At 41.9% G+C, this 21,440-nt stretch overlaps 1 protein-coding gene across 3 annotated transcripts in view; it reads left to right on the top strand.

The window, feature by feature from the left end:
- The window catches only part of LOC110530011 (fibroblast growth factor 12), a 54,516-nt gene extending 37,171 nt beyond the window's left edge, over positions 1 to 17,345 (top strand). For all 3 annotated transcript variants that reach the window (XM_021612767.3, XM_021612766.3, XM_021612765.3), the window contains 2 exons: positions 12,955 to 13,153; positions 14,239 to 17,345. In XM_021612767.3, the coding sequence (XP_021468442.2) occupies positions 12,955 to 13,153; positions 14,239 to 14,351 (312 nt within the window). In that variant the 3' untranslated portion in view covers positions 14,352 to 17,345. The remainder of the gene's footprint in view (positions 1 to 12,954; positions 13,154 to 14,238) is intronic.
- The last annotated feature ends 4,095 nt before the right edge of the window (positions 17,346 to 21,440 follow it).

Below are 21,440 nucleotides of genomic sequence, written 5' to 3'. Positions count from 1 at the left end.
TGACTAAAATATCAAATGTAAATGTAATAAGTTCAGCAATTGCACTCCTCTACTATTACTGATTAGGCTACTAACCTTCTGGAGGAAGCTTTGAATTGGTCAGTAGCCTACAGAGTGGTATGAGAAGTGCGCCATTCTCCAGTAGTTATTGAACTCTGCCTACTGGACCCATGGGTTGAAGCAAACTCTGTCACATCCGGGATGGAGTGTCATGCACTCCACTTCTCCTGTCCCCTGACTGCACCTGTCCAAAACTTCTAAAACATTACATAGATGGAAGGGACTTCAAGTCTCCAGTGGGTGATGAAGACAGAACCTCACCCAGAGAGCTGTACATCTCAGATTTGGACAAATAGAATGCCATTCTAGTTCTGGTTAGACAGCTGAAGTTGTACAATACATACAACATATTTTTTATTTGCTAGGCAAGTGTAGGCATACTGTCTTAATCAGCACATCAATATGATATTTACGGCATAAAATGTTTTGTCTTTGGAACAGGAACACACAATTTTGTTGTTGATAAATGTATCTACACTCAAGCTTGGCGATATTTGTGCGAAGTTGACATGTAGCCTACACCTGTTGGGATATTAGTAGATCTAACAGCAGGCATAAGGAGAGACAAGACGAGAAATATTGTGCCAGTTAAAGAACTAGTGTTGTAGGAGAGCTGAGCTGACTCAAGACCGGGCATTGAACTCACAGTTGACACCATTTCCACAGTAACATGTCTTTACATGAAGTGATGAAACATTGAAACCAAGTTGCAAGCTATTTTGGTAGCAAGGTGTTCTAGAACAAGTGTCTTGTGAAACGCATACCAGACACTGGCTGTTGCTATCTTGCCTTAAACTGATTTCACAGAGAAATATCAGCTCGATAGACTAGACAGCTACAGCTATCCCCAAGCTATACTAGCTAGCTGCTGTCAGCTTGGCTAAACAAGGTCAGCCCAGGCTTTAGCCTACACATAGAACTGAATTAGCTGACCACCTTGAGATAACAAGTCAGTCAGGGGGAGAAGTCCTTCACTTCAGCATTTCGTTCTCTCCATAACAAAACTAGCTTAGCTTACCTCACTACTGCCTTGTTTGTTGTGATTGAATGGATGGCAAAGAAACACCCACATCAAACCACTCCCCCAAGACAATTCTCGTTTGGATCCAGTCATGGCCGCTAACATTTTATTAGACCAAACTTCAAAACGAGGCCAAATCAGGAAGTTCAGTCGATCTTTAAGTTTAGGATGATACAATGTTTCTGTGGGGCTCAATTGTGGGTTGTGTGTGTGTGTGTGATAGCTATGGGGAGGGCGTCATAGCTGTTCCCATTGGTGACGAATGCATGCCTCCTCACTGACAGGAGAGGCTTGAGCACGTTTGTGGGAATGTGGTGCAGCAGAGAGGAGGATCTCAGATTGGTTACGTAACGGACAGCAGCACAACTTTCTAATCCCGTTAGTCTATGTACGGGGAGAAGAGGGGTATGTGGTCCCCCAGGAGTGTCTGACTGCTGAGGGACTTGTGGTGCGGCTGTAATGGCCATCTGATCACTGCTCAGCCGTGATGAGTCTGTCAGAGAGGGTAGCTCGGCTTTCGACGTCTCTGGTGGCAACAAGTTAAACAGAAATACACATACACAAACGTATGCCTGCACGTACACACACACATGTATATAAATCCATAAATAGAGATAAGAATGCTAAAATATTCATAATCACATGATGCTAGTACACTCACATACAGATACATAAATTCACCAATACTTTTGCAAATATACTCACACAATCACTGATACACAATATATATACAGAGACAAATAAATGACCACATACACACCAACCAGTACAAACACACTTAAACTTAAAAGATACAAATCACACATTATTGTGCACGTTACAATACAGTTGAATTAAACAGTAATTTAATAAACATTAACTCAATGCAACAGCTAATTTAAAGAGTTTGTGACAGTGGAACCGCATTTCTCCGACTTCCCCCCTATAGTCAGTCAGGTTAAAACATTCAATTACCATCATCTTGGAAGCCAGACGGACTTTAACCCCAGTGTCAAACAGCAGCTTTTTTAAGGCTCTGCTACACAATCCTTCATCATCACTCTTATGGTCCGTAGCACAAATCTTTCCCCTTACACAAAGAGGATAAGGAATCTGTCAGAAGCCATGAAGGCTTTTACAGTAGTGGCTGAAAGACCCATTTTAATTAAACAGAGAGCAGCCGTATACGGTGGCCCATCTCTCCAGACATGCATCATGGGAAATTAGCATGACCTGGCAGATCACAGAGGCCTTGGCAAACAGCCGAACCGGATAGTTAACTCGTGCTGCCCTCAAACCAAGACTGCTAATTATTTATAGGCTGTGTTTCAACATGTCAATTTCTAATTCCAAACGGTTTGAATTGAGGTGTGTTCCGCCTCCTCATGAATTCACGTAGAAGGCTTTGAGGCTTTACTAAGCCGGACAAAGTATTTTCGAGGAGAGCCCAAACACTTTCACAGTGTTTCCGCAGATCAAGTATGCAGACATTGGCGCAGTCTAGCACAAACTTTTTCCCCCTAGCGTGTTTTATGGCTGCCACTCACATTGCCTTCAAATGCTGTTTTCCTTATAAATAATAACTTTGGACATGTGTGCGTTCCTAAGTGCCTTATTTTCTGTTGTGTTGTCGTTTCTAGTGGAGCATACTGTATGTATGTATGTAGCATAATGTATTTACAGATTTATTCACGTTTTCAAGTATTGGGTGACAAATCATGCTTTCCGATTCTTGCATAGATTTTAATGGACACATACAATGTGTGTAAAATACTTTTTGGCAAGTTGTACAGATTATGATGAGCTAATGCTAAGCCACACTACATGACCAAAAGTATGTGGACACCTGCTCGTCGAACATCTCACTCCAAAATCATAGGCATTAATATGGAGTTTGTCCCCTCTTTGCTGCTTTAACAGCCTCCACTCTTCTGGGAAGGCTTTCTACCAGATGTTGGAACATTGCTGCAGGGACTTGCTTCCATTCAGCCACAAAAGCATTAGTGAGGTCGGGCACTGATGTTGGGCTATTAGGCCTGGCTCACAGTCAGCGTTCCAATTCATACCCAGGTGTTCGATGTTATTTCACACAAATCTCGACAAACCATTTCTGTATGGACCTTGCTTTGTGCATGGGGCATTGTCATGCTTGAAATAAGAAAGTGCCTTCCCCAAACTGTTGCCACAAAGTTGGAAGCACAGAATCGTCTATAATGTTATTGTATGCTGTAGCGTTAAGATTTCCCTTCACTGAAACTAAGGGCCCTAGCCCAAACCATGAAAAACAGCCCCAGACCATTATTCCTCCTCCATCAAACTTTAGAGTTGACACTATGCTTTGGGGCAGGTAGCGTTCTCCTGTCATCTGCCAAACCCAGATTCGTCCATCGGACTGCTAGATGGTGAAGCGTGATTCATCACTCCAGAGAGTGCGTTCCATTACTCCAGACTCCAATGTCGGCGAGCCTTACACCACTCTAGCCGAAGCTTGGCTTTGCACATGGTGATCTTTGGCTTGTGTGCAGCTGCTCGGCCATGGAAACCCATTTCATGAAACTCCCGACGAACAGTTCTTGTGCCGACGTGTCTTCCAGAGGCAGTTTGGAACTCTGTAGTGAGTGCTACAGGGCGATTATCATTTAGTTCAGTTACCTTCGCTTTCTTGAGTACAGGAACAATGGTGGACATCTTTAAGCAAGTGGGGACAGCAGACTGGGACAGGGAGAGATTGAATATGTCCGTAAACAATCCAGCCAACCAGTCGGCGCATGCTCTGGGGATGTGGCTAGGGATGTCGTCTGGGCCTGCAGACTTGCGAGGGTTAACACGCTTAAATGCCTTACTCATGTCGGCCATGGAGAACGAGAGCTCACTGTCCTCGGGGGATGTGCTTGCCCACATCGGCAGCACTGTGTTTTCCTCAAAGCGGGAGGAAAAGGTGTTTAGTTTGTCCGGTAGAAAGATATTGGTGTTCACGACGTGGTTTGATTTCCCTTTATAATCCGTGATTGTCTAGAGTCCCTACCACAATCTCATGTCTGAGCCTTTGAATTGTGACTCCACTGTGTCGCTGTACTGAAGTTTTGCCTGTTTGATTGCCTTACAAGGGTATAACTGGACTGTTCATACTCAACCATATTCCCAGTCACCTTTCCGTGATTAAATGCAGTGGTTTGCCCTTTCAGTTTTGTGTGAATGTTGGCATCAATCCATGTTTTTTTGGTTTGGATAGGTTTTAATCGTCACAGTGGGAAAAACATCCCCTATACACTTCCTGATGAACTCAGTTACCGTGTCAGTATATGCATTAGTGTTATTCTCGAAGGCAACCTGGAACATATCCCAGTCCGGAATTATCAAAACAATCTTGAAGCATGGATTCCGATTGGTGAGACCAGCGTTGAACAGTCCTTACCATGGGTACATCTTGTTTGAGTTTCTGCCTATAGGAAAGGAGGAGCAGAATGGAGGCGTGATCTGATTTGCCAAAGGGAGGGTGGGGGAGGGCCTTGTAGCCGTCCCAGAAGGGATAGTAGCAATGTTTTTCATGTGCGAATAGCACAGGCAACATGTTGGTAAAACTGCGGTAGCATTTTCCTCAAATTTGCTTTGTTAAACTCTCCAGCTACAATAAATGCGGTCTCAGAATATGTGGTTTCCAGTTTGCATAAAGTTCAGTGAAGTTCTTTGAGGGCTGTCGTAGTATCCAAAAGTTATTTCCAGCTGTATGTAATAATGCCAAAACCTTCTGATGTAATAATATGAAAAGTAACACAAAACATATATATTTAATGCAAAGTTGTTTAGGAGCCAGGAACGAGGCGACCATGTCTATCGGCGCCATCTTGTTCAGGTGAATAAAAATTCCAAGTGTTGGATATCCCTAACTCCGGCTGGATTCCAATAGGAATTACACAAATACTTTGCAAGCCAGCATAATGTGACATGCAAGTAGGGTTTCAAAATTCCGGTTGGAAGATTCCTGGAAATCCTTCAACCATGACTTTTGCGAAAATCTGGGAATTTTAGGAAAGTCTATTCAGAGATTATTTTAAGAAGATGGGAAACTCCATTGGATTGGTTTTGAGGTTGCTAGGCCTCAAAATAAGGCCTTATGAGACACATAATGTATTTTCATAAAGAGTTTAATTATAATGAAAACGTTTTATTCACAGTGACTATTATCATTTTGAGTAATGACTACAAAATCACTTTAAGTAACTGTACTCGGGTATATTAAGTGCAAAGTGGTTTCCTCAAGGTTTGTCTAACGACACCACATTGGGGTTTACAATGGAGTCAACTTGACCTCTGATCGGCATTAGGCATGCTGCTCATGCTACCACGAATGAGATACTTCACATGTGGTGGATGGGGAGACGTTATTCACCATAATGGAAGGAGTGGGAATGGTAAAACATTCTAACTTCTTTCACTCTTTTGTTTTTTTTATGGTCTCCTCAAGTGTTGCTGTCTGCGTGGCTTTTCTAATGCTCTTCTTTTCTAATGTATCAGACCAGAGCTGCAGTGTTGTGTTCCCCTTGGGAAGTAATTACAGAGGGGTATCCTCCTACCTGTGCTCCGGACCAGTGGGAAGAAGTTTCAGTGTTTCTTTGGTTCTTTGACCTGTGAACTTGGAGAAGGGCTGGGTGTGAGTGTGAGTTAAAGAATTGTGGATGAAAGTTGGAGTTGGTGATCTCACTGATCTGTGGGAAAGGGTGTTGAGTGATCTGTGTGATGGTGTTAAGGTCAGTGTTGAAGAGGGTATCTTGGAAAGTTAAGTGTTTTCAGTTGAGTAATTATATTCTGAGGTTGGTTATCGTCCTGGAGATCATTTCTGGACCCCAAATGTATTGTTAAGTGTAACAACATCATTTTTGTGGGCTTACATGTTATGTTTTCAGAGCTTGGCTAAAAAGAAAGTGACATCTGTGGTTTTATACAAGCTTAAGTTGGTAATTGGTAACACCTCATGGAAGGCAATTAAGTTAACCCCCTGGCCAGAGGCTTGCATTTCTCAGAGAAAGTAAAATACACTGACTGTACAAAACATTATGAACACCTGCTCTTTCCATGACATAGACTGATCAGGTGAATCCAGGCGAAGGCTATGATCCCTTATTAATGTCACTTGTTAAATCCACTTCAGTCAGTGTAGCTGAAGGGGAGGAGACAGGTTAAATAATTATTTTTAAGTCTTGAAACATTCGAGACATAGATTGTGTATGCGTACCATTCAGAGGGTGAATGGGCAAGACAAAATATTTAAGTGCCTTTGAACGGGGCATGGTAGGAGGTGCTGGGTTTTTTCGTCAAGAATGGTTCACCACCCAAAGGACATGCAGCCAACTTGACAGAGCTGTGAAAAGCATTGGAGTCAACATGAGCCAGCACCCCTTTCAACACCTTGTAGTCCATGCCTCGACAAATTGAGGCTGTTCTTAGGGCAACGGGGGGGGGGGGGGGGGTAGCTCAATATTAGGAAGTTACTCTTAATGTTTTGTACACTCAGTGTATGGGGAATAGTGGTACTTGCTGCAATGTTCAAGAAAACCAGTTCCACCTAAGAACATAAATGACATCATGTCAGCTGTTCAACAAAGATAAATGGTGGCAGAATTTTGGGTTCGATTCTTTGCATTCACCCCAGGTAATATCACCACGTTTCGGTTTCGTTTAGATTATTAAACAATAATCACCGTTATACATTTTTGTGTTTTTTATTGCGACTTTTTTATTGAATGCGTTACGTGTGTTGAATGCTGTAACAACACAGAATAAAACAATACAAGGACAAAGATACAATGAATGGTAGTGACTGCCTAGTACTGCTAGTTTTATTGGATGACTTAATGATTTAAGTCCAAGACATCTCGTCTCTATAGAGATGCTGCCTATACTGTCTGACAATATACTGTCTGATCTAAGTAAATAAGGCATACTTGAACACTGAATATCAACTATCAATCACTTAGATCCTGTATTTTCAGGTAGAGATACCTCGCGAAGCAAATGCTTTCCATCCCTCTCGATCGCTCGTTCTCTCTGTTTGCTCTGTCTGCTACACACTGCTCTTAGAATTTTCTCTACTTTTGCATATTTTTGATACTGAATGTTATCAGATCTTCAACCAAAACCTAACATTAGATAAAGTGAACACAAGCGAACAAATATCACAAGCATTACATACTTATTTCATTCATTTCATAAACAATGTAACACCCAATACCCCTGTGTGAAAAAGTAATTGCCCCCTTACACTCAATAACTGGTTGTGCCACCTTTCAGCTGCAATGACTCCAACCAAACACTTCCTGTAGTTGTTGATCAGTCTCTCACGTCGCTGTGGAGTCATTTTGGCCCACTCTTCCATGCAGAACTGCTGTAACTCAGCGACATTTGTGAGTTTTCAAGCATGAACTGCTTGTTTCAAATCCTGCCGCAACATCTCAATTGAGATTAGGTCTGGACTTTGACTAGGCCATTCCAAAACTTCAAATTGGTTGCTTTTTAGCCATTTCCATGTAGACTTGATTGTGTGTTTTGGATCATTGGCTCGCTACATGACCCACCCAACTGTGCATCAGCTCACAGACGGGTGGCATGACATTCTCCCGTAGAATTATCTGATACAGAGCAGAATTCATGATTCCTTCTATTAAGCAAGTCATCCAGGTTGCTGAGGCAGCAAAGCATCCCCAAACTATCACACTACCACCACCATACTTGACCGTTTGTATGAGGTTCTTACTGTGGAATGTAAGTGTTTGGTTTTCGCCAGACATAATGGGGCCCATGTCATCCAAAAAGTTATCCTTTTGAATCATCTGTCCATAGAGCATTCTTCCAAGAGTCTTGGTGATCATCCAGGTGCTTTTTTGAAAAACTTGAGTCAACTTTTTTGGACGTAATGGGTCCCATTATGCCCGGTGAAAACCAAACACTGCATTCCACAGTAAGAACGTCAATCCAACGGTCAAGCATGGTGGTATATTAGGTTTTGGTTGAAGATCTGATAACATTCAGTATAAAAAAAATATGCAAAAATAGGGAAATGGGGGGGCAAATACTTTTCACGGCAATGTAGCTCAGTGCTCCACACAGACCGGACAAGTAGGCAGGTGCACAATGGATTATGGTCATTGTAGTTAAACTATGTTGAAAATTGGCCTCTTGGAAACTACAACTCAATACGACATCGCACAGTTCAGGCTTGATCTGATTTATCGCTATAGAAACGGCACATTGAGCTGACAGAAGAAGAAAAAACTGAGCGAAGTGGAATTAAAATAATTGAACTGAAGTCGGTCAATTAGTTGTTTAAAAAACGGTTTATCACTCAGCACTATAAAACGGCCACCATATTTCAACTTTTTCAACAGAAATCAACAAACTTAGGACTTTTTGTGTGTTATTTTGTATTGTATTGAGTATTGAGTGTATTGACTATCAGTAAGGGCAGTGTGGATGTGAGATTACAAAGTTCAGATGTTGAGTACTGTAGCTGTTGAGTACTGTAGCTGTTGAGTACTGTAGATATTGAGTATTGTAGCTAGCCTTGGTGTCCTACAGTCTATGGACTTGGAATCCAGAACGATGATCAACAATGCTGATGTTGGTTTGAAGGGAGATGTTGAGTGTTGAGAGCTGGGAGGTGTGGGGGTTCATCTCCAGTGAGGAGATCTCCATTATTTATAACACTCACTGTGACCTACTTTGCAGCACAGCAGTAACCACTCACCCGCTGTATTTCAAAAAGCATCTATCTTTAACTAAGGGACAGGGGGCGCGTACACACTTACACTCTCAAGCAACATACATGCGCACATGAAAGTGAAGCCTTATAAACGCAAAGCCTCACATAAAGCATACCGTTTATGTGCAACCTACCACTCGAGCACTCATACATACCATTAGGCACGCACGAGCGTGCAGACGCACACACTCACACATTTACACACACACACACACACACGGACGGACTGCTGATAATCCCGCCCTGCATCTGCCCTCTCTCCTGTTGTACCTGGCCTTCTAAATGGTGTCTAAATTGTTCCCATTGTTTCTCTCAATCACCCACTGACTTTATTGCTTCTTATTTATGCCTGTGCCGCCGGAGAAAAAAATTGTGCTGCAGTAAAACCGTAGAGGAGAGGAGGGGAAGGCAAGACTCCAGTTTTTCTTTTTAGGGATGGGGCCTCCACACCGCAAATGAGAAAATATCATTTTTTGCGAGAGAGTGCTGTGCAGTGTCTCTTGTTCTCCAACCAAAGACTGATGTGAGTATGTGGAATGGAGAGGATTACTGTGAAGGTGCAAGCTCTGCAGTCTGATAAAGCGATAAGACTGTGTTGCGGCTACTAATGAGATGTAGCCTGGTGGCCTTCTGTTAGAGAGAGAACACTGGAACAGAACTATTCATTTCATTCTCTCTCAGAGGGAGCCCCATAAAAATAGTTATTGCTGTAAATTCTGTGTGTGTGTGTGTCTGTCTGCGTGTGTGTGTGTGTCTGCGTGCGTATTTCTCTGTATGTACGAACATGTCCTTGTGCATGTGTAGGTTCTGTCTATGTGTGCGCTTGTGTCTGTTTTCGTCTGTGTGTGTGCATATGTGCGTTTTCTCTGTGTCCGTTTTCATGTGTGTCTGTGTCCGTTTGTGGGTGTGTGTGTTTGGTCATTAACTGTAGCAAAATATGTTCTCTTTGTGGGTTCTGTGTCGTTCCCACACTCCTAATGTCACTGAGGTAGCTGTCTAGACTAGAGTGGTACAGCTCCGAGCTGGAATAGTAATGATACCGAGTAGAGGGGATTCAGACCCGCAGAACAACACATCTCGATTCAGATTAAATTGAAGGGTCTTTATATTCTGATGTTGTTTCAATTGCTGTATGGTTTCAACATGAGAAGGGGAATTCTAAAGCCTGAGGAAAGGTATGGGCTAGGCAGGCAATATAGGATTTTATAATGGTGAGTCAACTGGATTCACTCTCTGTCAGTTTACACTGAACTGGATTCACTCTTAGGCTGGGAGTCAATCTGTTTGTGCGTTGATTGAGCCGAGATATACAGCGTTTCCTGTGAATGCGATCTCTGTGAACGCAGGAACATTGCTGTTAAAAGGCACATTGACAACAACGTGCTGTTGGATCGTATCCCGGCCTTAATCTATTTACACTGAACTGCATTCCATTTCAGTCTGTTTAACTGAACTCTATTCATTCTCAGTCTTTCCACAAACGACTTTACATTCTCTACCCTTACTGTGTGCTTGGTCTACCATGTTTACACCACATGCTGTGCATATATCTACACATCCGTCTGACTATTGTTGTACATACAGTATACGTTGAAGCTCCGCATGTACAGACCACTCGGTCTTGTTTGTATACTCGTGTCCATTCTGTGTCCGTCTACTCTATTTCTATCTTTCGTCTGTCTGTCCTGTCTATGTGCTCTACACTCTTAGAAGTAAAGGAGCCTGGAAGAACCATTTGGGTTCTAAACATTGCCACACTGGAGGAACCTTTCCAGTCCAAAACGGTTCTTCGAGGAGCCCCCATGTAAAGGTTCAAACCGGAACCTTTTTTATGATGGAAGGGTTCAATTTTGAACCTTTTAAATAATATATTGTAGAGGTGGCAGCCTATCAGAAGATTGGAGTCATGGCTTATTGGAGGCGTGGCTTTTCAGCTAGTTATTTTTGGCCACCCGTTACAGTAAATGTAATTCCTGTTCCTCATGTTAAGTTTGTACACTGCAGCTTTCAATTTCCTTGAATATTTACACATATTACATGTTTGAACATAATGTTAACATTGCTGATTACATATGGTAATAAAGTGGTAACTATTTACATTTTGGGATTTGAAGCTACAAAATTGTCAGTCTTCAACTTTAACATGTGATGACAATACAACAGAACAGGAAGGGCATTTACTCCCACCGGTGGCCTAAAAAGATCTAGCTGAAAGCCACGCACCTACTAAGCCATGCCTCCAGTCCAGGGTTTCTTCTGGAATGGTTCCTTGAATAACTCCAGGGTTCCTTGAGGACCTCTAGGGTTCATCGAATCACAACTAATTCTTAGAGTGTATATCTGCTCCTCCTGCATTTACCAGTTGTTTTCTCTCCACTGTTTCTCCACTGGGCTCCGGGCTAGTTGTTTATCCTGCCCCAGTGCCCTGTAATGGAGGCGCGTGAGAGCCCCCGTCATGTGCCCAGTTTCACTGACAAGTTCTTTCCTTCTCCTTCAGAATTGGGGCTGAATATAAACGAGCGTCCTTTTAATCCATTTAAACTCTCCAAGCACAGCTTGTTATTCAGAAAAATGGTGGGGTGTTTTTTTTTTTACCTTCCTCGGTGAGCTAGTAACAGCTTCTGTCCATTATGCATTCCTGGCAGAGGAGCCAACTTTTAGCACGGCACAAGACCTGTGTACGTGTGTGTTAATGCAAATGTGGGTTCTTATCTCTTTGTTTATACCTGTTTTTTCCCCCCACAAACTACGCACAATGTACGCTCATGTCCTTACAATCTCACACCTCTATCACCATCCCATTCACTATCCATTCAACAACATACAAGATAACAAATACCATTACACACCTCTATCATTCCCCCATCGAAGCCTCCTACGCACCGTATAACCTTCCCTGCTATGCTACAGGAATACTAGACATTAATAGAGCGATGTCCTTGTGGCCAAGTTTGGAGGGGATTTCAGAATATGTCCGTGTGGTTGACAAAGGGAGGGGTGGTTCGGGGGTGTGGGAGCAAGGTGTGAGGGGACCTTGGCATAGATGGGGGGGAAAAAGGGAGATGGAGGTGGAGTAACCCTGGCTGAGTTGCCCACCGTGGGACAGGAAGGATGTGACCCCGCGACCTCGCACATAGAGAGGCGTCTGTTTTCTGACAGAGTGTCATCAGGTCCAGATAAAACCGACCACTCCAACTCCCCACTGCGGCCCATCCACAGTCGCACGCCTGCTGACCGGCTTACACGCCCGACACGTACCGAGAGTCCTTCAGACTGCCGCCGCGTGTCGAACACCGCCAGGTGTTATAAACGAGCACTCGCACAAACAGTGTGCGATAGTGCCATGCAGTCTCATGCACGCACCTATTCACATATTAAGTATTCATATTCAGGCTTGAATGCACAAACATGCATCTCTCTCTGACTCTAACACACACACACACTCTCACTCACACACAAGTTTGCCTGTGGAACATCTCCTGCAGTGAGCAGAATTGGGCTGTCAGTCAAAGGGACATCCTTAAAAGGGCACATAACCCTGAAGGAGACAGAGATGAATGAAATATCACCACACACACTGCTGAATCACTTAGCCCAGCAGTTCCAAACAAACTCATTCACCTGGACCATACACAGTCTGATACACCAATCCAAGAGAACCCAACCAAACCTTGTCAACACACACACAGTAGCTAGTTCCATCTCCATTTGGCAATGGAGTTTTGTTGGATTTGAATGACAGCAGTGCCTTCTACCCAATATCATCCTCAAAACAATATAATCCAAAGATGATTTCTCATAGGCTTGTCTATTCCGCCCATCTCTCCATCATCTGTTGACCTGTGTCCGTTTGTCTGTCGAATGCCTTGTGGATCACCAACGTCTCGTAACTCAAACCATCTCGTTACCGCAATAACAACCCTCACTTGCCTCGTCATGTTCAGTGGGGAGAAAACAGTTTGAAACGTGAGAGTGAAATCTGATTTTGTCTAATAAGAACACAGATTTCCAATTCAGGTTGGCAAAACATTTTGGGTGATGTTCCCCACTGAACATGATCCGACTTCCTGAACTTTGATCCGACATCATGAACATTACTCTAACAACAAACTCCCTTTGTTGTTTGGCACCAAAACAGGAAATGTTCACGCCGGAGTGCAAGTTTAAGGAGTCGGTGTTTGAGAATTACTACGTGATCTACTCGTCCACTGTGTACCGGCAGCAGGAGTCCGGTCGGGCCTGGTTTCTAGGCCTTACCAAGGAAGGCCAGGTCATGAAGGGGAACAGGGTCAAGAAAACCAAGCCCTCCTCACACTTTGTCCCCAGGCCCATTGAAGGTAAGGCATCTGAATGAATCTGCTGTCTCATCTGTGTATTGTCTTTTGCAGGTTTTGCTCGCCTGGAGTAAGTTGGTTGAAGCCCTATATGGTGAAATCAGGGCCCTCTTTCAAAAAATATTTGTAAAAAATTCACGCACAGATTTGATCGTACATTGTGCGTACGATGAAATCCACAGCAACATTGTGACTTATAGATCTTGAACTTGACTAACGGAAATAAGTGATTTACTTGGATTTGCATGACATTTCTTGATTTATAAACAAAACGCTTTTATGTGATATACACGACATTATTAGAGTGTATACTGGTACTCATTTTACAAATTGCATTTCTTCACACTGCCGCTACAGTTTTCCTCATTCTAATATTAAGTACAAAAGGTTTTATACACATGGTCCCTGGGGGATAATGTTTGACCTATGTGGTCAAATACTTTAGCTGTATTTATTTACTTTGCACAATGGAACCAATTAAATACTCACACAAGTGGGTAACACTTTATAATTATGTCCAGTGATAAATAATGTATATGTTTTTTAGAAATAGTCAGCCCACCATTTTAGTATTCATTATTCCTACACTTTTTTTTATGTCAGTAAGCTAGTTATTCATGCATTTTTAAACAATGTATTGCTGGTTTATAAGGTCATGTAAAAGATGTTTAATATAAATACTTATTTATATTAGACGTTTGCAGTAGGCTACCTGATCTAAAGAAAAGCACTATCTATACTTTATAAACAACCTGTTTATAAAGGACCTGAGTTATTACTCCCAAAAAGCTGGACACGCCATTAGTAGACATTCCAGCAGTACCTGAGGTCTCAAAATTACCTAAAACATATCCATGGTGAAAGAGTAACCACCTAACACAGGAAGTTACATTTTTAAGGACAGATATTTAATATTTTATTCCAAAACAGGTCCCAAGAGTAACTTCCTACACTCTGTGGGAGTCCCTGAGCTCGATCTGACTTTGTCTCTCTGTTTGCCCATCCATCTCCTCATTATTTGTCCTCCATGTTCTCCTCTATCCCCCACTGCTTCCTGCTTCGTACTCTACTACATACACTCTGTGCAGTGTGTATGTACAGGGAGCCGTCGCTGCATGAGATTGAGGAGAAACAGCGCTCCAGGAAGAGCTCAGGGACTCCCACCATGAACGGAGGGAAAGCTGTCAACCAGAACTCCTAGCAGCAGGGCCCCAAGGGTGGGGGGCCCGGGTCCCCCCTCTCTTAAATAGAGGGGAGAGAGGCTACAGACCCCCTCACCAACATGCCCTCTGAAGGGATGGGCCGCCACGAGGGGGAGGAGCTACACCCAAGATGACAAAAAACTGAACTCTCGCCTGTGAAAATCTTTTAGACGAATATCAAGATAAACCCAGAGGAAAACAACAACAAAAAAACAACAAAAAACATTTTCAATCAGGAGTTGACCTACGTTTTATGCAAAAAAGAAAAAAAAGCTGTGACAAAGGAATGGTGGTCTCTTCACAATACAAATATCTATCGTTTCCAATTTAAGCTGTGAAAAATTAGCTTTAAAGACATGTTTAATTTCCCATGCATTGATTTTATGAATGCTATGGCACCCTCACATGCTTAATTGTGTTACTGTTGTCCAATAATAACAATATTACTTATGTGTTGATAACTCTTCATCCCAATTTAGTATCATGGGTATTCCGTTTTTCGTTTGAGACTGTAGACGTGAAAAATTGTTGGTATTTTTTTATTGCTTGACATTGACTGCACTTTCACACTGCATACACTGGTGTGAGGGTAAAGAATGAATATATATGAGAAGTCGCTGGTGGGCTCGGTAGGAACAGGAATGGGTGAGTGGGATGGCTTTTGCTCAGGTGATGTACTGTCGGAGTGGAATATCTCCTATCTCCACATACTCTTTGATATGACAGGACTAGACAACTAAAATCAATATGGCGGCTACTCCACCAAGCCTCATAGTAGTCCTCTAGCATATTATGGTGCGTTCGAGTGCGGATGGAAATTTGGAAATACAAGTTCCCGACCCAGAAATAAGGATTGAACGACCATCAAAGTCTGAGTTCCAAGTGGGAAACACGGTCCAGAATGAAGATACTGAAGTTTACGAGGTGTGACCTTTCACCTTTTTCGACCACTAGACGATAAAAGAAAGCCATTTACAACCTTAACCATCTGATTAATGTAGCTCGGTGGATCCATACAGTATATAGTTTGACATATTGTCAACATAAGCAACGTTAGCTAGATTAGCCATCTAGCAAGAATGTCATTGGTTGAAGAGTTATTCTGACTTCAAAAGCACTTGAAAGCACTCATGTTGTATATACAACTTCACCAACTGGGAAATATTAGATTCCGAGGACCGTTCGAACGCACCATTACTCTCAATGATCCAGTCCTGTGAACTTAATGGTCAAGAGGGAAAGGATAGCCTTGTAGTAGTATGAATAATCTGGCAAAGTGGGTATAGCCAGGAGGAAAAAAGACTGATAGAGCTTCTGGTTGTTTTTGTTTGGTGTGCCAGTACTAATAAGGGCATTTCTTTCTAATAAGGTCTGGGTTGGCCAATCCTGGGGGGAAATGCAATATTCTCTCCAAAAAAGGAAACTTGGCTAGCATCCGCCAATCAAGGATTCTTTCATGAACAGGTCTACTTCACCTCTTTATGAGCTTTGACAAGACTTTCTTCGAAGTGCGTCAGAGAATGCTTTTAGTCGGTACAAATAAATCATGAAAATATCCTTGGGAAGGCACGTTGTTGTGGCTTGTGTAAGGGCTCAGCAGACTCAGGCTGCTTGGGGCTAAGGTGATTGTGAAAGCTATCCAAGTCCCAATACTCTTAAGAAGCTTCCGCTCCTTGTGTCTTTATCTTTGTTATCAGTGCACTGAGCAGACTAGAAATGTCACAATAATCGGTTGATGGGGTGTAGCGCATTCATTTGATGTAATTAATCTCTTTATATCTGTGGCCAATGAGGGAAAAGAAACTAAGTTTTAAGGTACTTTTCGACAAAGCCCCTGTGAGCTCCTCCTCTTCCATCAATACCCTTTCTCCTACGACACTGTAATCAATAATAACCTAGCACAATGCAACGGGAAGGAGCCCAGTCATCCAAAACCAACAAAAACAAAATGTGGATGCCGGAAGGTTCTTTTGCCCTGAGAGTCTGTAAATATTTCACTTTTTTTGTACTTACAGGCTGGCATCCCAATGGCTTCCATCTCAGTAGGTTTTGTGAGCCATGAAATGAGCCGATTGCTGTATTGTGGAAATGAGCCCCCGCCATTTCATAAATCAAATGTAGGAGAGTGGCTGTATATATGAAGAGTAAAAAGGCTGGTTAAACCAGCAGGGAAGGCAGGGAGGAATCTCCCCCATCACCAAGATGGAGAAGTCACCATGTCCACTGATCCTATTGTTCGCCTAACTCAGGAAGTCCCACTCCAGTCTTATGAACGGAGTCTGACAACAAGGCGGGCCACCCTTGCCCAGCACCTAATGCACAAAGCCTGGCCAAAGGTGTGGTCTTGGGGGGGTTGGGTCAGGGGTGTTGGTGGCAGAGTGGGGGGTCTGGAAGTCTTGGGATCTGGCCAGGGCATGAGATAGGGGATGTCAGGGTGTCATGTCAGACACTTCCTCATTTAACTGCGGCAGGTAATGGCAGAAGACCAGCACAAGTCTTCCACTGGGATCAGGAGAGAGCTGGGCTCAGTTCTGCAGTAGTTGCTCCAGTTTAAATAGCCCAAAGGCACAGATCTAGTAATCGGCTTACTCTTCCTCAGTTATAACCTTAACCATTAGGGGATAGGGACGCAAAACTGACCTTGGATCAGCATCAACTTCATACTACTCGGAAGGATGTACTTTACATAACCTGCTGGCAGAGAAAAGAAGGGAAGATAGAAATGAGAGGTTAAGAATAGGGAGTGAGAGTAAAATAGGGGATATGCGAGTGAACTAAGAGAGCACTTTTGGGGGACAAAATGAAAATGCCAGGGGCTCAATACTGTGTGAAGAGATATTATATTTATGTTTAAGTTTGCAAATGATTTCACCGTAAATGAAACACAGGCATATATGCATTATGAATTGTGAGATGAAAAAAAAAATGCATTGATATTTAAAAATCAGAATGAAGTTAGTGATTGTTTAAGAATAAAAAATACATTATCAAAAGCTTTCACTTATTTATTGTACCGCTGTGTTCTTGTTGATGGCCTTGTGCACTGTATTCTTCCCCAAAAAGATGACAACATCCCCAAAAAGACTCGATTTCATGTAGAGTATAACTTCTTCTACCCTCTCTCCCAGATTTCATGTAGAGTATAACTTCTTCTACCCTCTCTCCCAGATTTAATGTAGAGTATAACTTCTTCTACCCTCTCTCCCAGATTTCATGTAGAGTATAACTTCTTCTACCCTCTCTCCCAGATTTCATGTAGAGTATAACTTCTTCTACCCTCTCTCCCAGATTTCATGTAGAGTATAACTTCTTCTACACTCTCTCCCAGATTTCATGTAGAGTATAACTTCTTCTACCCTCTCTCCCAGATTTCATGTAGAGTATAACTTCTTCTACCCTCTCTCCCAGATTTCATGTAGAGTATAACGTCTTCTACCCTCTCTCCCAGATTTCATGTAGAGTATAACTTCTTCTACCCTCTCTCCCAGATTTCATGTAGAGTATAACTTCTTCTACCCTCTCTCCCAGATTTCATGTAGAGTATAACTTCTTCTACCCTCTCTCCCAGATTTCATGTAGAGTATAACGTCTTCTACCCTCTCTCCCAGATTTTGTGTAGTATCCTTTATGTACGAGAGAGCGCCCAGTATCAAATCAGTGAAGGTGATTTATCATATTATTTAGGCTCGAGTCCAATGTGTCATTTTGGGATTGCGCTCCTGCGCCCCATAGTTCCACTGTTGTCATGGAAACAGACTTTCCCTACCGTCTGCAAGGAGAATGAGGAGGATGAAGGCCCCATATGACTTTCAGGGCTGTCTTCTCAGCCTGATGACTGCTGCACAGAGAACGGTTTCTTTTTTTTGGGGGGGGGGGGTTGTGTTTTCTCTTTTTATATTTGGATTTCCTCCCTTGTTTTAGGTTAGCACTTGAAAGAAATGTGGCACTTCAACAAGGGATGTGTACACCCACACACTCACAGAGAGAGAGGGGAAGATAGACCCAATTATCGCTCTAATCTCTCTTGCTCCCATATACACAGGCACACAATTCACTCACAAAACCCTCACACACGTGGACACCTCTCACAAAAGGCTTGCTCTCTTCTCTCTCTCTCCCTCAATTCAATTCAAGGGGCTTTATTGGCATGAGAAACGTATGTTTATAATGCCAAAGCAAGTGAACTGGATAAACAAAAGTGAAATAAACAATAAAAAGTGAACAGTAAATATTACACCTACACAAGTTCCAAAAGAATAAAGACACTTCAAATGGCATATGTATATATACAGTCTCTCTCTCTCTCTCGCTAATTTCTATGTTAGACTGGAGTAGTATTGCACTACGATGTTTTAGTCTATAGTGCTGGATAGATTTGTACTTTTGATTGAATGAATGTATTTTGATTGAATGAATGTCCAACTCTGACATGGGTACTGGAACAAATTCATCAGTTATTACTGTGTTTAAGTGATAGTTTGTTTTAAAAAAAAATTATGAACCTTTATATGTCCAGTTTGTAGCTTTGTGCTCGACCCGTCCAAATACACATAGAAATGGGAGTTATACTGTAGATCTGTCATTCTTATTGAAAGCAAGTCTGATAAGCGGTGGATCCTTTCAAAGGGTGCTATTTCTATGCTTTCCTTCTTAAGTTTCGTTTTTGCGTCTTTTTACTTTTGGTTTTGTACACCAGTTTCCAACAGCTAAAAATACAATATTTGAGGTTATTGAAAATATATTTCACAGCAATTTCTGTCTACATTATTTAACGCATGTTTTGTCACATGAAGGGAAAGTAGGTGAACATGCCATTTGTTCCATACTATCTGTTGTTTAGATCCAGCTTTTGTTATTACTGTGTAATATGTGTCAATCACAAATTAATGGGAAATATATATCTAAAGCAGGGGTTCAACGAGCCCATTTTGATATCTGAACATACTCGCCACCACAACCATGTGAAAAACATTATGTAATTAACAGACCATTTTTACTTTATTTGGGGCTATGGCAGTCAATTGAAAAACAGTATTTCTGATTGTCTTCTCAACTCAGACATCACACACTTTTAATGTGGGGCTATGACAGTCAATTGCAAATTAATCTGACATAATGTCTCTTTATCTCACCACCACTAATGAGATGTGTGTGCTTGATGCATGTCGCATCTGAGTTTCTCAAAGTCAGGGGGCGTGTTCGACAGTGCACACCTCATCTTTGCTGTCTCATCCAACCTGGATCGATATTTAGGTTTTAATGCAGACGAGAGTACTGAATCCAGCTCCACACATGAGCTGGCGAAGGGTAGCCTACCATGAGTTTTGTGGTACTTTTAAGGAAACTGGGAACTCGGAGCTCTAGAAAGAGGCCTGAGTTCCCAAGTTGGAATTCCGAGTTGGATGACCTTTCAAAACTATTTTTCCCCAGTCTGAGCTTTTTTCTTTCCGAGTTCCCAGTTGTCTTGAACGCACTTAATGGCCTTAATGCTCAGAGGGAGACGGCAGGATACTATTCCCTGGATATTATAGTCGGGAACCAAAACTCCTCCGTAGTAACCTGTGGATGCGTTGTTTGCAGCAGACAGGTCGATCACCTGTTGGATTTGACCTCCCGGCATGTCAACTGAGCCAGGATCACAGTCAAACGGATTGGAAAGTAGGTCCCAAAGTGCTCTTCCAAGCGTTGGAGGTGAGCATTTTATTTTTAGGGATAGATCAACTTTAGTATTGAAGATAGATTGTATCTTCCATCAATGTAATTGTCTGCACCATTTCCAATCCCCCATATATATATTTTAAAATATATTTTCCTTTATTATTTTCCCCATAACCCTCCACCCCTCACCAAATTGGAGTAAACTAATGGACAACATTTAGGCTTCTACTTCCACTTATACACACAATATACTGTACATTTGACACACACCGATTATTTTACAATAATTATATTTTGCTTGTTTCTAGTCCCGTCCTTTAGCTACCCTCAACCCCTCCCATCTATCGCTGAACACCATCCAGTTTTGATTTCTATTTGCATTCAATTTTTCAACTGGGCTGTGATGTTTCACAAAAGTTCTGAACCTTTCTATTCTCATAGTTTCTACAGATTGCAAATTAAAGAGAGAACATTTATTATATAATTTATTGATTGACTATGACTTTGTAAGTGCTATTTGCATAGTTAGCTCCAGGTAAATGTTGTAATTCTTCAGCCATTCCTGAATCTGCGACCAAAAACAAGCTACATATGAAACTGTAACAAAACAAATGATCTGATGATTCTGTCTCTTCGTAGCAAAATCTGCAGAGCTGGGATGGTTGTATCCACCATATATATAATGTTGCAAGAATTTTGTATAATACTGTAAATGGGAAAACTCTTGAATCCAGCATCGGTTTGTGTATCAGTTCATAAACCATGTGCCATGGAATCGGTACATCAAAAGTCTTCCCAACTATTTTGCAATTTTTATGGCACAGCTGTCAATTTTTTGGTCCTCAAATGAAACTGGTATACTTTTTTATTTATCACAATGTTCTTTAACCAATTTTGTTCTTTAATGCAGGGCCAACAGACAAGTTCTTTACTTTTTCCCCCTTCCACTTGCCTCTTCCATTTTTGCGGTAATGATTCAATTAGTTGGTTGTAATTTTGAGGAGAGCCGACATTTCCATATATATTTGTTACTGTAGCTGCATGTGTGACATAACTCCATATTCATGATATCATTTACAGCGATTATACCGTTTTTAAACGTTTTAAACATTCTGACTTTTCTGGTGGTTAAACTGAAATTGCAACCAACTTTCTATGGCTTGTTTTAAAAATAGCGACAGTTTGGAGATGATTTCATTTTATTATTTCATTATTTAATATAAATAGGCCTGTTTAATTTTGTCTGGGTTGCCGTTCCAAATAAAATGTAATACATTTTGCTCATATAATTTTTAAAAACTTGTAGCTAGCTGTAGGCGAGGCCATACGGAAATAGGTAAACTGGGATATGACTAAAGAGTTAATCAGGGTGATTTTTCCACAAATAGATTTTCCTTTCCATGGTAGCAAGATCTTATCTATGTTTGCTA

This window comes from Oncorhynchus mykiss, chromosome 8 (genome assembly GCF_057628025.1).
Source record: "Oncorhynchus mykiss isolate SJ-2025 chromosome 8, ASM5762802v1, whole genome shotgun sequence".
Taxonomy (NCBI): Eukaryota; Metazoa; Chordata; class Actinopteri; order Salmoniformes; family Salmonidae; genus Oncorhynchus; species Oncorhynchus mykiss.
Note: the sequence above shows the minus strand (reverse complement) of the source record. Positions and strands in the feature narration are given on the sequence as shown.